Source organism: Cyprinodon tularosa, unplaced genomic scaffold (genome assembly GCF_016077235.1).
Source record: "Cyprinodon tularosa strain WSP-4 unplaced genomic scaffold, ASM1607723v1 ctg356, whole genome shotgun sequence".
NCBI lineage: Eukaryota > Metazoa > Chordata > Actinopteri > Cyprinodontiformes > Cyprinodontidae > Cyprinodon > Cyprinodon tularosa.
In genome coordinates this window covers 1,135,423-1,154,319 of record NW_024039070.1, presented here as the reverse complement: position 1 = coordinate 1,154,319, position 18,897 = coordinate 1,135,423, and the positions used below count along the sequence as shown (strand labels likewise).

Here is an 18,897-nt window from a genome sequence, read left to right as displayed (position 1 = left end):
ACTACTGCTGAGAAAAGAACGAAAACTTACCAGTCACCGCAGATCTGGTAAGGTGAAAGCAGCTTGTGCAGCCCCTGGAGGGCGAGACTTACCCGCAGCTCCGACCAAACCCGGTCACGGGGCTACCAGCAACAAGCAGCCAGGAAACTAGTGGTATACACAGAAGCAACCAGCTTCACACGACCACACTCCGGTACTCAACACACCTGCGCGCGAGAAGAACAAAAGGGATTGATTGCCGGGTGCCACGTGACTATATAGAGTCACGTGGGTCCCCGGCAGGTCACAGCTGACTTTGTTGTCATTAATACTCGACCTGCGCATGCGCAAGAATGATCATTCAGTGCTTGAAGCACCGCCTCTGGCGGTCAGTAGGGATGAAATAGAACTTCTTTTCTGTGCTTCTCTGGAGTTTTACCTTTGCTCAGTCAGATCTTTGCAACTTCTCTGCTAAACTATGTCTTGATCCCTGGATGTATATAAAGGGAAAGCTGAAAATCTAACTAGACCTGCTGAACTTTGTTCCAGGTTGGTAAAACTCAAAATAATTGATAGCTGGTATAAACTTACAGGATTCTGTAAAAGATCCTAACTTTGTCTAAAGTATCAAAAAAATTGTTTTTTAAACCAGTTTATTAACATCCTAAAACAGATCTGTTTGTTTTTTGGTTAAATTGAGCAGAATGAAAGACTTTGAATATTTCTGTATGCTTACTTCAAGCAATAGGAGATGTAAAGGTCCATCCTATGGGGTCAGATACAAACACAGCCTGAAATACTGCAGCCTCCTAGGAGTTCTTTGTGATAACCTACACTTTGATATTGTCTAGTTTGGATGGTTTAAAATGTTAAAATTAAAGTTTTTGTGTGTGTGTGAAGTCTTTAAATCCCAAGGGTTAAACTAAGATCAAGTCCATCTTATTGTCTCAGCCTGTGGGTTGGAGAAAATAAATGCTTTAACACCATTGAAGTCAGAAATAAACCTACCACTTTACTGTTTGTTTTCCCCTTTTCTGTCACTAAATCCTTTTAAGAACAGAGGTAATCATTCCCATTCACGTCTGCGCTCGCAGGACTCGGGTTACAAAAACAAAAGAAGTGCCACGGCTGAAGCTGCTGTAGAAATCAAACCTGCTGTCTTACATTCATGCATGTATGCACCTAAGAAAATCCATCTGAAAGTTATTCTCTCACACCTCTCATTTCTGGAATGTTAAATATTTCAACTTTACTATGCTGCGCATTATTTAATCACAGGGAATGTTGGGGAAAATGAGGATAATGAGGGAAGGGAAGGAGAGTGCAAGTAAGACAGACGGGAGAAGTCTGAGGCCAGCAGACTTCTCTGCACAGTCTGGGTCTGTGCTCTGATTATTTTTATTTAGAGCACCACCTTTTCCATGCTTTTAATTTCTGAGTTCATTTCTCAAGGCTGTAAAAAAATTATGTTCTTTTAATGCTTAGAGATAACATCTTTATGTCAATTTTCCCCAGATCAGAATCCAGTGACAACTTGAACATTCTTTCACAAAAGCTACAGTCCATCCAGGACGTTGATGAGCTGACGAAAATGGTGAATTTCAGAATTGTTTTTCTTTCAATGTGATCCCTGTACTTGCTTGTCCTGGAAACACTGAGTTTCTTTGTCCGTAGCTTCGTGCTGCAGCCGAGTATGAGGAGAGGAAGATGATCAGAGCAGCGATCCGACGAATCAGGGATGAGCAGCTGCAAGGTGAGCTTGGATGTGTCAGACTGAGGAACCCCCCAAAGAGTTTGTGTAATGAAGTTTATTTTGTAGCATGCCTTCGGTTGGAACGTACCAATGCACAGGATCCCTGCTCATTATGGGAAGGTCTGGAATTTGGGCCATTTCCAGGTTTGGAAAATATAGGGAAAATTGCAGCATGGAAAGTGTATTGCTTTTTTCTGTCTATTTTTTTTCTTTCTTTTTTTTTACTTTTATCCTATTTTAAGGATTTTTCTTGTGAATCCATACATCCATCTGTCCATCAACTTAAGTACTAATCCATCTGTCCTTCTGTCTATCAATTACTCCAATTTATTTTTTAAATGGACTGTCTATCTTTTCTCTATCCATATATCGAAAGTTACGTATGTAACTACGGTTCTATGAATCCCGGATGACCGCCAGAGCTTCTCTGTCACTCAGAATCCTTGCTTTTGCGAGAAGATTCTGTAGGAGCAGAGCAAAGGATGACACCAGGCTATATAGCTTCTGAGTGGTCATCCGGTGTCACAGGTGTGACTCTGTTGGTATAATTACTCGAACTGCGCATGCCCGAAGGGGACATTCGGTGCTTTCAGCACCGCCCTCTGGCGGTCAGTAGGGATGAAATAGAACCATCTGTCTGTAAGTTCCTCCATCAGATCATCCTTTCAATGCTTTGCAGTTAATACAAAATGCTGAGCAAGGTCTGGGAACTTTGGAAATTTTTAAACTTAAAAAATCTAGATTTTCTTTTTAAATGATAAAACATGTATATTAATTATGATGTTAAGAGTTCAAATGTTGGATCATAAGGAAAATATAGATGGTAGAATATTTTGCTAACAAGGATTCTAAAACAGGTCAAGGAATGACACAGTTTGACCTGAAGAGGGCGTTAAACTAAAGGTTAAATTGTTCATCCACCTCGGCTACTGTAGATGAAGCTCATCCAGGAAAAGTTACTATTGTGTTTAACAAGAACATGTGCAAGCGTGTCCACCGGTCATCATGTCTCTGCCACAGATCCACCTGTTGTATGAATCCTAGTTTGATAATAAACTCCTCTTTGCTTCATGCTGCCTGACTTTGCTCTGTCTTAATCCTTGGACAGACTTTGAAAATAAAGGAAAACATATCAGCTCCACCTTGTCAGGTCATGTCAGTGCTGCTGGAATGATCTCACCAGTATCGACGTCAGATTACATCCTTTTCTGTCTGTTTCTTTTGAAATGCTGTCTGAGTTTTACTGTTGTGTGTTTTTTAGTTTCTGTGGAAAAGAGTAAAGTTTCTGTCTGCCGCCTGGACAGCACGGAGTCCCAGTGCATCATGGGAGCTGCGGTGAGTACACAACTGCTAATGAAGCAATCAGGGCCTAATTGTGAAAGACATATGGTGGTGCAGTCTGAGGATAAGAGGCAAATCTGTTGTGTAAGATGTTCAGGATATAATATCAGACTCCACTGACTAAAGCAAGACGAGTTTGTTTTGCATGACAACCGTGACCACTGAGGGTTTTTCCTTTTTCTTCTGTGGGAACGATGAAGAATGAAGCAAACAACAAAACCAAGGAGCATTGTCACTTGAGTTATGGCTCCAGCCACAGCAGGCGTGTGCGCAAACACCCAGAAAACACATTGGCTCAGCCGCCACCGACTCAGGAATGTGTTTTTGTTTTTTTTTTGTTTGTTGTTTTAAATCCTCATTGGAAGATCTGGCAGAGGTTTAGTAGAAGGATACTATTTACCCTAAATAGTATGTTTACTCCAGGCCATAAATATGTGTTTGACAGGTAGAGTCTTAAATGCATTTAGATTTACCTATTAAAATGAATTTTAAACAATGAATCCTCTGAAAATGAATCAATAGAAAAATGTTTGACCTTTATAGGATTGGTTGCAGACAACAGGAATCGTTTTCCCGTAGCTTATGAGAATAGACTACATGCTGCTTCCTTTTGCTCAACGCTGGTTCTGGAAACCAAGTCATCAGAGACCTGAGGGATCTTCAGTGCTCTGCAAAGGTTTTAGGGATATATAGAAAATACAGTAACATCAGAATGCTGTCAAAAACATAAATGACTGCTTATTTTTATTGACTTAAAATGTCCTTGACTTACTCAGTATTTGGTGCAACCATTGTTGTCAAAGCAGCCGGCTTGCAAAAAGTTAAGAGATTATTTAGGATTGTTGGTTCACATTCAGTTATATGAAACTAAAGCTCATTGAAACAGAGTATTTAATGGCAGCTGAAAAGGCTGTGTAGGAGGCTTCTAACTAGGTGAGGAACAGCCTATCTCTGCTACCGAGGTCAGGCTGGGGAAGACCCTTTCATATCCCGGGTCATAGACCCAGCAAAGCAATAAGAAACATATTGCCTCTGAAGATCACAGACACAATGGGTGGCAAGTGGCCCGGCAGATGAAAAACACATCGCGCTTATTTCCCTATGAAGTCAGATGCCAAAAATCAATAGGACCCGGATAAACCCATCTACTGCCTGGAGAAGTCTGGCTAGAAAGGGGTCTTCATGAAGAAGTTGCTGCCAGAAAATTATAAAGCTTCCATAATAAAAGGTTGTAAGAATGTTTGAGGCAGGTATATGAGGGCTGGGGTCAAGTGTCATGATTATATTCTACCCATTGTATGGACCTCCACAGCAGGAGAGCCCTATACCTGATTCACTAAACATCGTGGATAGTTTAGTTTCTTAACAGCAAAGCAAAACAAAAAAAGGAAAAAGTGCTATCATTCCTTAAATACTTGGGAGAAGAATACATTTTTACCTGAATTATTCCCTTTTGTCGCACAGATCCAATCCACTGAGCTTTGGTTGCTGAAGCTCTGAGAGCCTGAGGTGAAAATGATCCCTTATCAGAGTTTTGTCGGTTTAAGTTTGCATGTTATGATCTCTGTGATGCCCTGAAATGCTTTTCTCTAGTGAGTCATTGTTTACTGCGGGCCGTGCATGTCTTTGAATCCCCTTCTCAGATTGCAGGATGTTGAACTTAGCAGGATGCTCCCAGTGTTTAAGCCTCCTACCTCACTTCCTGTTGGACAGCTGAGTTTGGGGCTCTTTTGTTGAGTCTGAGTTGATTGTTGAAATGAATGAGTGTTGTTGGGGTTTTTTTGGGCCTGGGGAAGACATGCAAGGCCTCCAGCTGTGCCACAGCATTCTCGTCTGCACTGGAGTGGCGACGTGGCCAACAAAAACACAAGCCAGCCAGCTCCACTCACATCACAGCCGCCGATCTCTTTGAGCTCTGTGCAATTGTCTCACAGAAGATGAGGGTCCAAGATATGCCCCGACAGAAGACTCTCGCACGCAACATGGGATAGGTGCCGCTTGAAGACATTTGAACAATTATTTGGTTACCAGATAAATGTGGCTGTTGATCTCTGATTTAAAACCACTTATCTTTTTAAATGAGTGTTGAAGATATTCAGGGATGATTGATAGATCCAACGTTTCTTTTCATCCTATTTGGAAGAAACCCAGATTTAAAAAATAACTGTTTAAGGGGCTAAAGAACCTTAGTTTAAGAATCTAAACTTTTTTTTATAAGGCATGACGTTAATTTCAGGGGAAACATGAAGTTTTGTTGATGGAGGTTAAAGCAAAGTGTCAGAAGTTAATGTGTCAGCCAGGCCGCCCATTAACCTGCGGGGAGGCGTGTGTGTGTGTGTGTCTGTGAGGTGGGGGGGTCATTTCCCTCAGGAGACAGCTTTGGAGGGAGGGGAAGTCAAGGGAGTGGCTTGTTGGTATTGTGTGACGGTGTGTGTGTGTGTTTGAGATGTGGCAGAGGGAGCAGAGCAGCAGAGTAGCGGACATCCTGACTACAAGCAGGTTACTGCTGAGACAGACGGGAAGAGGCTGGAAGTAAGGCAGTAGGTCTAAGGAAAAGGAGGTAAACGTGACTCAGACATTTTTTTCTATTTTTCAGGCAAACGCTTATGTGGCTTTCTTAACCATTTTTGGGTTATTTTACTCCCTTTAAAACATAATTGGAAAAGGATTTCCTTAATCATTCTGTTGCTCTCTGATTGGAAAATGGGACGTGCCTGCCTCTGTGTTTACATTTCAGGTTTGTACATCTAGGTTTACTGCTGCGGGATCCAGCAACAGGTTGAATACTCAGTGTTGTATTAACTATATATGGCTTGTAGTTCAATATAAAATCTAACAACCTGTAGGCTATGGAGAAAAGAGTTTGAATATTGAATGCTTATTCTTTACCGACGGGTAGGGTTTGCTGCTTAGGTAAGTTCAGGGAGGCAGCCTTTTGGTTTCAGACTGTTCTGCTTGTTCTTGTCTGTAAGCATTTTGCAAGAAGAGACCTGAATAAACAAAAGCTTAGTCTTTGAAACCAAATCCAGCATTTGAAATTAAGGGATTAAGTGTTTTGAAATGAGACAATAGAACATAAAAAAAAATACCAAAGGTAGCGCAGAATGGAATGCAACAATTTGTAGTAAATAAAAGAGACTCTGAGTGGAGGACTTGAGTGATACCAAGATAACTGCTACTGTACCAAAGTCGCTGGGGCAAAGCCAAGTGTGCGGTTCATCCAGCTGCAGCAATGGAAAGTGAGCTGTCAGGTTTCTACATTTCTTCTCCACGTGAAATCACAGAAGACCTCAAAAGTTTTTAAGCTCACAAGGGTTTAATGGAAAACTGCAAGATTGAATCTGCAGCTGATCTGAGTTTCTAAGCCGGCTGCTTCTAGAGGTGTGTTCCTAATGCTCTGTTTTTGTTTTTTTTAAATGGTGGACTTCTGATGTCCCTCGCCTTTCTATGCTGACCAGAAGGGCCAGTTGTATTTTTTTTTTATGCGTTTGTCATGAACAGACCCATTGCTGTTTTTTTTCTGAGTGGGACAGTGTTGGTGAAGTGCCAGTCTGGTCCTGGCTGTCAGGGCCGGAGGGAAGCCACTAATGACAGCGTGGTGGCTGGCGGCAGGTCTGCAGCTCTCTTCTATTTCCACTCTATCTTTTTTCACCCTGCCTCACCGTCTCTGAGAAAGCTGTTCCCTGTGGTTTTACTGGGAGCTTTGAAAAGACGGCTGTCTGTCTGACCGCTGGTGAAGCAGGACAGGATTTCGGGGGAGGGTCCCACTCCTTAATTGAGCTGATGGCTTAGAGACAGTCATCACCCCCTGTGAGCTTCTCATTGAATACTTTATTGTGGGCAACAGTCATCTTGAAGTATTTCACTTTCGTGCCTCCTTTCTGCTGTTGTTTGTCCACTAAACTCATCAAACACTTTAGAGGCTCATTAAGGGAGCATTCAGCAGAATTACTGCTTCCCATTGTGGTGTCCCTGACATTTACTATTATTTTAAAAGGTTAAGTGGGTGGATGAGCTCCCAAGAGAATATTCTGGGTTTGACAATCTTTACTGGAGACTTCTTTCCTTTAGAGAAGTGGCCTTAAACTTTAGTCCTAGAGGGCTGATGTCCTGCAATGTTTAGATGTCTCCGCTTTAGCACACCTGACTCCAATATGAGCTCATTAGCAGAACTCTGCAGAGCCAGTGAGGTAGTTTAGCCCTTTGATTCAGCTGTTGGAGTTGCAGGACAACGGCCCTCGAGGATTTGAGTTTAAGAGTGGAGCTTAAACTCTTCTGGTTGCTTTTAACCAGGAAAAAAAAAGTAACATTACTGAAGTAACTTACAAAAGCATCTGAATCCCTTGAGCTTTTTCCTATTTTGTCATAAAGTTATTAAGATTTTATGGGATAGATCAACGCAAAGCAGAACATAATTAAAGTGTTGAAGGTTCCTATTTTGTCTTTAAAGGAAATGGGGTCTGGAATTGTAAAAGAACACATCCACATCCACATTTTTTTAAATGCTAATGGGAGATAAAGTGTAGGTCAGCCTTTATGTATCTCTAGATTGCTTTGAATGGGCTTCGGGGTGCATACCACGCTGCAATTCGGGGGCCCAATTTGCCATGCAGCTCTACAGATGCGACGTCAATTAGTGCTGCATGCGCGCCCGATGGCTTTGATACGGGAAGTCATTGTCTTTTTAGTAGAAGTTGAAGAAGAAGAAGCGGTTGTTTTGCATACTTCCTCACTTGAGATGGTGCTTGTTGCTGTCATAAAATATGTGCCGCGGTCTTGTAGTAAACTGTTGCAAAGTAAAGAGCGTTGGTCATGGGTATGAATAAACCGCTGACTATTGACCTATAAAATCAGTTTATATATCTTACAATTATGTATTGGGCCCTTTTTAACTTTGATGACTAGGGTTGGGAATTGAAAAGATTTTCACGATTCCGATTCCCTTTTCGATTCTATGAAACGATTCGATTCTTTATCGATTCTTTTTTCGATTCCAATTTGGGGGGAAAAGGAGAACAAACAGTTTGATTATCAGAATCAAATTTGTTTACTTAACTATTGCACAATCTTACAAACTCAACAAGATCAAGATGTCCACAGGAAATGTGAAACTGGAGTAACATCTGTGTTTAAATGAAAAATCAATATACAAGAACAAACTTAATAACCAACAATGTCTAATAACAAATGATGTGATAATAACCTATTTTAAATAACAAAAAAAACTAATTATAAAACAGTAGTAGGGAAAATTAACAGTTATTTTGCAGAAAGATGAGCATATCTGCTTTTTCTGGAAGGATACGGGATCTTTCAGGGCTTATGGTGTCTCCAGCCGTGGAGAACACCCTCTCAGATGGGGTGGAGGAAGCCTGCACACAGAGGTAGTTTTCAGCCAGTCCAGATAGCAAGGGCAGCACATCTTGCTTGTTCCACCACCACAGTGTGGCGCTATCCCTGCAGGGGATGGAGGGCAAGCTTTTACAGAGCTGGATTTCCTGATCTACCCTCTGGGCTAAGGAAAGACGGGGCTTTGATTCACAAAGTGACCGCAGCTCGTTGTCTTCCTCCTCGAATAGTTCTTCCAACTTGCGTAACTTGCGTAACTTGCGTAACTTACGTAAAAAACGTGACGTAAGTCGTGCTCCCCAGAGCCGGCGCTCTAGGCTCTGGTGCTGCGGGAATCGAAAAAAGAATCGTTCAGTGAGCTGCCAAACGATGCCATGGAATCGGAAAATACGGAACCGGTTCTTAACAGGAACCGGTTTTCGATTCCCATCCCTATTGATGACTGAATTTAATCCACTGCAAACTGTAGAACAGACGTCCTGTAATGAGTGAATAGAGTTGACCTGTGCGTTACAGATCTGGGGTCAGAGGCTTGTCATAATTAACAAATAACATTGTGATGATCGAAAGCAGAGCAGCAGGCCAGAGGTGAAGTTTTGGATGTTCAAATGTGGCATGAAGATTTCCTTAACTCGCAGTAAGGGCCAGGAAAAACGTTAACTAGAGGAGCGGCCATGGGGCCATGTGGTAACTCTGGATGAGCGGCAAAGATCCAAAGCTCAGGTGGAAGAATCTTAAAGTCGTAGGAAAACGGCTGTTCTAACCGTTGCAGTTCTGAATTCTCCAGAGTGGTGCCCGACTTTTCATGACAGAAAAGCTGCTCAGTTATTCAGAAGATTGATGGATAGAGTTAAATGCAGGACAAATTGTAGTGAAAAGCTCTCAGATGTTTTAAAAGACTTTAGGTTAGGGCTGGAATTTAAAAACACCCCCTGAGCTACAAAAAGTTTAGATTAAAAATATGAAGGTATCAGAATGGCCTAGTCAAAGCTCAGACTTAAATCCTATTTCGAACATTAGGCCAAACCTGTAAACACAGACTCGTTCATCCTTACCATCCAGTCTGACTGAATTTTATAGATGGGAAAAAAAACCTGCTCATACATAGATTTGGCTTTGACATTCCCCAGAAAACTTCCGACTGCAGCTTCAGTGAAAATAGGTGTTGAAAACAAATGCAATACACCTTGAAAAAAATATTTTTTTTGTCTTCCACTTCAGTACATATTCATATAAATTTTAAGGTATCTGGAGGTACATGCATGCACCCAAATCTTTGTTGCTGACATGAGGTCCATTGACATAATTAACACAGTAGCTTTTTGCCAAACGTTCAATAAATCTTAAAAACATGTCAGTGTGTTAATATGTGCAGCTGCGATGTAAAGCATTTCTTTGGATTTTGGAGTTTATGCACACATGTTTCTTGTATTTGTGCAGCTGATTTTTCCTGAGCAGGGGCTTTAGGTCACAGAGGTCAGACAGTCCTGTCTGTATCTTTCCTCCTCCACATGCATTACTTCACCATATGCTAAAACACTGCAGCCTCTCCTCAGGGAATCCTCTTAAGCATAAAGCTATATTTGCCATCCGAAGGCCACTGCTTCAGAAAGTTATGAGCATTAATTGTGTGAAGGTGACTCATCAAAAAAAGGGCTTTCACATGTGTAATAAGGAACTGTGAATTGTGATTTGTTTTCCACAGGAGACGGGGAGTGGCAGTGACCTCCGGGCCCCGACCCAGGAGCTAAACGCACAGCAAACACAATACCAGAGAGAGCCAGCGAGAAAAGGTAGGAAAGCCATAGAAAATTTAAGGGCTCAGAAATGGTGTCACTACAGAGAATCATCTAAAAATAACTTCAAACTTCTTTAAAAAAATGTTTGCCCTTTACTAGAGTAGTTAAATATAATGCTCTCCCAATAGAATGAGTATTTATGCCCTTAAAGTAAGAGGATTTAATGACTTACTGAGATTTCAGTTTTTGTTTTTGCATTTAAAAAAATTCACGAAAAGCATTCATTTTCTACAAGCTGATTTAGATGACTGCAGTTTAATAAAAGCCTGATAATTATCCATGGATGAAGCAGGGGAAATTGTAAAAGAAGCTGGACACTGGCCCTCAAGAATGTCTTTATTAAACATTTTTTATTAACAGTCGCATCAAATATTACTTTGTTTTGCTGTGTGACATCTACATTCTCCATCTGTGTAAGGTTGTTGCTTCTGGGTTGGGAGCTGTTAAAACTGAAGTCTGATGGCGGTTATGTTAGATTTCTGGTGTGAACGACCTTGAAAATACAAATGACAAAAAAACATGGATTTCAGCAAAAACCCACTTTGTGTGTTTCAAATTCTCTTCAAAAAGTACGTATAAAGTTTCACTTGTAGTCATTTTTTTACGAGTTAAATAGATGCTAAAGCAGATGCTACATAGAACAGTTTTAAAGGACAATTTATTTAGTAAAAAGCTATTTTCTCAAATTTAGTTTCCTTTCTTTTATTGTTTAAAATACTCCTTTAGTAGCCTTTTAGCACTGAAAACCGTCAGCTTTTTCTTCAGGTGTTAATTATTGCACCTACCTGCATGCTTCCATCATATTTACATATCACGCTCTGGGGATCAGTGAAATACAAGAAGTGGATTGTATATACTGTAAACATCCATGTGAAGGTCAGGCGTGGGTAAAATCTGCTAAAACACAGAGTCCACACTGACCACCTTTGTTCCAAGTACCTGCAGATGTTTTTTTCCGCTTCTTCCACAGAAGGAGCCGTTCTTTTGAGGTGCCAGTCAAGAGGTCGTATTAGTTTAGCCACATTAAGCTGCTTCATCCAACTTTATGAAGTGTTTGCAGTTCTTTGCATGTTGATTGTTAATGGTTGAGGCTTGGGCATGGAGTAAATGAATCAAACTGTTATTCCTCCCATCAGGTAGCATCAAGGGCTGCCTGTTGGGATGAATTAAGGAATACATTTTGTGATCAAGCTTGCAGTTTTTTTGATTGTAAGCAAGAAACAGTTTAAAATGTTTTTGCTTTTTTTTTTGCAGGCTAAATAAATCACTGTCTGCTATATGTCTTTGTTGTTCATTTAGGGTTATTACCAGGGCAAAGGTCATGATAAATGTGTTTCTGTGTGGTCTGGTTTGGGCGTGGCTCAAACTGACCAGTGCTCAGTGGTGTGGGGTTATGTGGAGGAACACAGAGAAAAACCTACAGCCACACCTCTGCTAAATAAATCCGATACCACAACAACTCCCGGCTGTTCTCGATTTAACCGTACCGTACAATTTAAGCCGGGGTCAAACAAGGATCAACCAAAGAAGACCACCATAGAAAAGGGGAGGACAAATGTATATTATAAAGGGATGTGTCAATAAAATTAGTGGATTGTGGTCAGGGTGGGACTCAAGCTGTTGACCTGTTTGAGTAAATTTGGCCAAAGAACATTTTGTTTTTCTTTTTGAAATTTACGGTTTTACTTCCTGACAAAAAAGCCTTTATTTACTATATTTCCTTAAACCGTCACATGTCCAGCTGTGCAGAACTGCGGCGGAAACTCTACCACCTAAGTCTATGATTTAGGAAATGAAACGTTTTCAGAAGCTCTCAGTGGGCTTGACCTTGCATTTTGAGAACCCTGAAGAACAGAAACACTTTTAACAGTTTAACAGCCATGTGGTGAGTGAACAGAGGCTGGGTCACAAGGCAAACATCCTTCAAAAGTTTTGATCTGCTAAAAATAAATCTCTTGAGAGTACACATGGACTGGGTACTGACATAACGTTATGCGAGGGGCCTTTTAATAATTAAAGTTTCTAAAACCTCCTTCTCTCTTCCTTTGGTTTAGGATTCTTTGGGTAGAATTCCCATATAATATGGGCATATAATGGTGCGTTCTTTGTATTCAAAGGTTTAATTCCTTTTTAAAGAGCAAAAAAAATAAAAAAATCAATTTATCCAAAAGATGAACACTTAAGGAATGTTACAAAATAAGAATATGTTTACTCTGACCTATATGTTTTCTAACTGTATATATTAGCAGGAATATTCATAGTTTCTAGGTTTAAATCAAAGTGTGAAAATGATATGCAACAGTGAAACTGCTGTATTTTTTATCAAGGTTACTATATCCTAAAGACTCCTAACTACTATAGAGCCATGCTGGGGTAACATTTTGCACATTGCATGGGGTACATCTCTAAGGAGTGAGTGTTTTATCCATGTCAGTGTTTACCTACCATTTGTTTGAAATCAGTTTAACATCAGATGCAATCTAATGACAGGAAAAGTTGAACGGTTAGGTTTTTACTCCACACTTAAATCATCCACCTCCTTAGACTTAATAAAACCATTTGAAATTATTAATGAACCAGAAAGAAGAATAAATAAATGTCTTTTAAAAAGCATTTTTGTTTAAGCTAAGTAAATGAAAACATATACAGTTACAGTCTTTAATAACCTCTAGCTTCAGCTGAGGTGCTTTTTTCTCTTCCTTCCCTATTTTAATAGCATTTGTTGATGCTTTGGTTTGGAGCCTATTTCAATGCTAAGCGGAAGAGCAAACAATATTTTCATGAAAATAAAAGTAGCTGTATGCTAATCAAAGAATATCCCCCAAGGGATTCATAAAGTTATTCTGATTTTGCTCTGGATCAGACAGTGGCATAGCGGCCCTTTCTGATTGTTAAAGTGGTGTTAGCGTTTTATACGATAGGTTTAATGTGGTTTAGTGTAAACCATAAAAACTACTACGATCTTTATCTAGATTTGCTCCCGCATAGTGACACATCAGAGTGTGTCATACTGACAGGTTTAGACACAAAAGCAGGATTGCAACTAACATACAGTAAAACTGTGAAAATAATGCCATGGACAGAAAGGAAGCACTATAAGACCTCTATGTACATTTTATTAACAAAATATATACATTTGGGTGTGAGTTTCCTTTTAAAAAAGCCTCTGTAATCCTCTCCTCCACATTTAAAGGTGGATGTATATGTAGCTGTGTGAGTTCAAAGGCCACTTAGAGAGAAAGGGGCGAGCAGCAGCCCGCACCTTGATCATTAGAGAAAGACCTACATCTATTAGTGTGGAGTTTATGTATTCTGGTGTTTAACACTGGTTATGAGCTGCTGAGGCAGAGTCAAAACGCTCAACTCTTGCAATGACCTCTCCATAACATGAATGCTCGGGTCAGACGTTCAATCCAAAAGCAGCAGAAATAACTCCTGGTTGTTCTTTGTTTCAGCTTTATATATATATATATACCCTCTGGCAACAGATTGCAGCTTTTGTAGCTATTTTTCAAGCTGGAAAAAAAAGCCTTTCATTATGCAGCCATGGGGATTTTCCCAGAAATAGATGAAGAATTGAAATGACAGCTTCCCAGAGTTTAAGTCATGAACAATAACAAGAGAGTTTGTTAAAGAGACAACATGCTCTGGCTCTCACTTCGGTTACAGTTGAACACTAATTGGGTTTTAAGCGTGTGCCTCATTAGATTCCAACACATTGCAAAGTGTCGTCCAAATTGTGTACAGAAAACATCTTTTATCGCCTCCTGTTATATAATCATCCTATTTTATTAAATTAGAAACACTGATAATTTTCTTCTCTTGTCTTTTATGAACTAAATGCTCTATAGAGCAGCTTTGCACTGCTATGAAAAAAAACATTAATAATCAGCTGCTTTTAATCAGTCATAGAAAAATAGTAGTGCTATAACAAAATATCTTATTATTGTTTTTATTTTTTTGTTAAACAGAGCAGTTATCAGTTACAATATTCTATATTTTGGCGGTGAGGTGATGGGACTTAAAGGTAAAGCTAATGCATCTTTAGGTTCTTTAGTTTTTGTAATATCTATATTATATTTTGGAGTGGCAGCCTAGTGGTTAGGGCATAGAGCTTTGTATCCGGAGGTTCTGAGATTGATACCAGTTCCCACTGCCGCAGACTGCCACTCTGGGTCCCTGAGCAAGACCCTTAACCCCACACTGCTCCCAGGGCACCGAACAATGGCAGCACACTATGAACATCTGCATTTTTTTGGTGTTTTTTCCTGACCTGCATCGGGAAACAGAAACAGGTGTATAATTTTTTCATACAGATGACTGCATTCAAATCTAGTGTGCAGAGAGTGATTAAAAAACAGACTGCTGACTGCCTCATGTCAGTTTCTTTTTGATTTAGAACTGAAGTCATACTGTCTCTGAGAAACATGTGGTTCAGAGGTCATTCAGAACTGTTTTTACACATATGATGAAGGAACCACCATGCTGTTTCCATGTGATATGAGAAGTACCTCATCTATCCTATGACATAGCAACACCATAAAGGTAGACGGCATCTCAAGGGAGGATGTAGATACCTTGTTTGGAGTTTGGTTTCCTGATCAGAGAGGGAGACAGAGAAGGGAAGTGCTTATCTCTATAGCCTTATTTCTGCTTCCTCTTTTTCCCCGGTTCCTTGTTTCTTTCCATCTATGGTTGTAAGATGTTCTCTCTCTCAGACTTAAGCCAGGAACTGACGGCCATGAAAGATCTACATCCCCTTAAAACTCCCTGTACCTCTTCTAAGATCCTGAGACATTCACTAAACTGATTCCTTTAGGGGCCTTAGAGCAATAGAGGACTTTTTCTTGAATAACTTCAGTTAAAACGTCACTCATCACCTTTAGTGCAACATCACTGAACTGCTTATACTGTATGTTAAAACCATAAATGATTGAATTAAACAATTTATTTGAAGCTGCATACATCTGTTTATGATAAATCAATCTTAATGTACAGATTTCTTCCATATGCTGTCATAATTTAATGCCAGGGCTTAATTAGCATGTTTACTTTCATATGACTGATACTCCATCATGTGGCGTAAATTTTTTTCCAGACAAGACCAACTGAAAAAGTTTGTCTGCTTCACCAAATCATAGCTTTACTTTGAATGTTTCCAAGTTTACTGCCAAGCGTTTCACTGTCATCCCCACGGCCGTGGATATCTGAGGTGAACATCCAGAGCAGGTCACACAAAGCAGACAGACTGAGCTGCAGCAGCCAGTACAGTCCGTCTTTAACTTTGAATGTTGTTGCAAGGAATGAATCATTAGGGAAAACAGTCCTAAAATAATTTGCATGGCCTAAAAACTGCAGTGTTTTGCATTTGATTCTCATAGTTTTAAATAAAAGTGTTCTATGTAAAAAGAGTAAAAAAAAAAACGTGGGATTTCTTATTGATTTTCCTTCCTTTGACCAGTCTGGTTAAATGAACACTGGCTGACTGATTTGTGAGGCTCTAATTTTTATCTTTCCTGTATTTATTTCAGGGACGAGCTCCGACTCCGGCATGGTTCTGGTTCTTGATCATCGGGTAAAGGATGACACTATGCTGATCCAGCCTCAGAAGGAAGCTGTGACCCCAGACTCTGACCTGTTACTGTCCAACCGGACAAGGTCGAACTCCACAGCTTCGGATCGTAGTGGGACTTCTGTGCACTCTGTGAGCTCAGAGAAGAGTCTGGGCTCAGGCCCCCGATCCCGGCTGGACTCTGGAGCCTCGTACAGGAGCCAGAGTTCCTTCCAGCGGGGTCGCCTTGACTCTGGCGGATCAGAGCGCAGCATCGGCTCCCTGTCTTCTGCCAGACAGAGACTGGGATCAGATGTCTCAGATTCATGTGTCAGACCTCGTTTGGGGTCTGTGAATAAAGACGGCATGGGTGTGTTATCTAGAGGTCGGTTGGACTCTGTGACATCCGACCTCAGCGTGGGTTTGTCTTCTGAGGAGAAGGCTCCATTGGAGGATGTAGAGAGAACAGGAAGTGGTTCAGGCAGCAGCACTGACTCAGAACCTGAGAAAAGCCAAATTCCTGCCAGCAGTCAGAACCGATGTAACCAGGAACTCCATCCTAACCAGGATGGACCTGATGGGGCTGTTTTATCTCGAAGTGGTCCTGTGAATGGGCTCCACAATGACCACACTCAGGGAAATTTTAACTTCAAGAAGGTTGGTGTATACTTCAACTGATTGTTTTTCAATATCTAATAAATATATATAGGCATATTAAAGGGGGAAACCCATTGTGTGACCCCTGAAAACCACTAGGTGTCAGAGTACAGCAGCAAAGCAAACAGAGTTTGGGCTTAAAGATCAAGACAGATTTCTTAATATGGATGCATTCTCCTTTTTTTTTGACTCTTTTTAATCAAACAATATAACTTCTACATTGCATAAAGCCGACCTCAGATCTCAGTTAGACATAGAGAAGTTCACCCAGAATTTAAAATAAATAGAATCTGATGAGAGACGCTCTGACTCTGACTTCACTAAGTTTTTTTTCATGTATTTTGTGGACAAAAATATTGACGGCTGTACAGCATCATGCATACAGTATGGCTACATCTAAAAAAAAAAACAAAAAAAAAAACACTTTCATCTAAAATGTCCTTAATTCCAGTAATTTTGTTCAAAACATTAACCTCATATAGATTTGTTGCACTGTCAGTTTAAAGTTCTGCAAACATTTGTCTGGTCGTGTTTGTCAAGTAGTTCTTCAATTTCAAAAAGCTTATAAATGTGATTCTTATCAAGCAGGCTGTTTCGAACTGTCTTCACAAACGAGGTGAACAACTAAAGCTTATTGCTATAGAAGCTGGCTGTTCAGAGTTCTTTCCCAGCATATTAATGGAAAGTTTAGTGGCAGGAAAGTCTGGGAAAAGAGGATTTAATTCATAATATGGAATAACTGTGTAATGAGTTGATATAAGTTTCACTTTTTGAGAAGTTTCACTGACCTTTATAAATATTACAATGCTATTTCAATGTATTTATATGCAGATGTCTTTCCTTTTAATATGGATTTGTTATTGCAATAACTTAAATCTGTGCAGCTGTTCATAAATGTTGTTTTTTGGTGCAATCTGAGCCAGCTGGACGGCGCAGCTATTAAGCATTTATCAAATTGGCTTTACAGAGAGGGGCGCTGAGCTGCACATTCACAGCCAGGAGCACCAACCTTTCAGGCTCTCCGTTTAATCATACTTGAGTAGAAACTCCTTCGCTCGATTCTTCAGCGACATGCAGGTCCCATCGGCATCCATAAACACAACAAGTTTAGCTCCTAGTTGATGCTGTTTGGTGTCCGTTACTTGGTTACACAAACAAACTGTGCACCTGATTGTCTCTGGTTCAGCTCAGCGGTATGTCTGCCTCACCTGCTCTCAGAAAGGAATATGTGCCTCTCGTTCTCCATCCCAGAGTGCTAGGAAAACAGAAAATCATGACGCATGACGGCATCTAGACTCTCCTCTAAACATATTTAGCCAAAGCCACAAATTCTTTCACTGTTCGCTCTAAAACAGGCTGATGTGGAGTCGGTCTCCTGAGAGTAATGTAAACATCAGAGCGTCTAGCCGTGGCCGCGGTGCCAGGAAAAGAACAGAGGGCCACATTGACATGTTCAAATATAAATGTAACACAATGAAAACACAGCAGCCAGAGCTGAATTTAGCATCCTCTCTGTGATTATGCCCCAATATGCAGACTCCAGTTCTTTATGAATCTCCTCTACTGCTCAGTGTAGCAGGGAGCTGGGTGGTTGTCAGCAGAGCGGGTTGACCTTTAATCTGTGCTGCTTCTTCTCATGGATCACCATATTTCTATGTTTGTCTTCCCTCCTTTTTAGATAACATCTGATGGAAATCTGACATTCCCTCATGGCAAGGCCAAGGAAACGGGTAAGACTTTAGTTCAGCTCTGCATAAAATCACTCAACAATTCAGTGTGATTATCTTTTCACCAGAAAAAACATGTTGGCATTTAAACTGGCTTTATTTGTGCCATCAGGTCAATATGTTGGCAGCTCAGTGTTTCTGAGCTCCTTTTTAGAAATTAGCATACATATGTTGTGAAAAGGAAAATATTTATTTATTAGATGCTACAAATATTATAAGATAAACCTACATTTGTGCTAAAAATCTTGTTTTGTTATAATGGTGATCTAAACACTGATACTCTATACTCGTAATTAGGAGTCACAGGCTTTTAAACAGTTACAGGCTCTTTACATAAGTTATTTCCAAATTTCTTAGCATCTAATGTTCTAGTCTACATACGGCCTCATCCTCAAAAGTTTTGGGATCTTAAAACACATGAAGACTTGCCTTGTACATCCAGAGACGATCGTAAAATAAGCCCCAAAAAGGGACTTAAATTGCACATGCAAAGGCAGCACATGTAAACCTTTTTTTGTGTGTAAACTCTTCAAAATGTGGATCAAATTTTAATGGCTTGAACTGTCAAAACGTGTATGCAAAGGAATGTAAATATTTACCACATGCATAGCTAAATTATTTCAAATTGAGCCTCATTTTAGCACTTCTAAATGTCAGATGCAAGCTTACAGGGAGGAATTTCTGAGGTTTTTTCAATATATTTTATATTTAACTTGAAGATATAGTAGAGGATGTTCTTTT

The 18,897-nt window shown here is 40.2% G+C and overlaps 1 protein-coding gene across 6 annotated transcripts in view; it reads left to right on the top strand.

Moving 5' to 3' along the window:
* smtnb (smoothelin b) overlaps positions 1–18,897 on the top strand; it is a 67,198-nt gene that overhangs the window by 23,838 nt on the left and 24,463 nt on the right. For 5 of the 6 annotated variants that reach the window (XM_038295551.1, XM_038295552.1, XM_038295553.1 and 2 more), the window contains exons 3-8: positions 1,495–1,573; positions 1,654–1,732; positions 2,994–3,067; positions 10,128–10,215; positions 15,753–16,429; positions 18,108–18,159. In XM_038295551.1, coding sequence (XP_038151479.1) covers positions 1,495–1,573; positions 1,654–1,732; positions 2,994–3,067; positions 10,128–10,215; positions 15,753–16,429; positions 18,108–18,159 — 1,049 coding nt within the window. Of the gene's footprint in view, positions 1–1,494; positions 1,574–1,653; positions 1,733–2,993; positions 3,068–5,488; positions 5,634–10,127; positions 10,216–15,752; positions 16,430–18,107; positions 18,160–18,897 lie in introns of those variants that run through there. The other variant, XM_038295554.1, reaches the window with a different exon arrangement.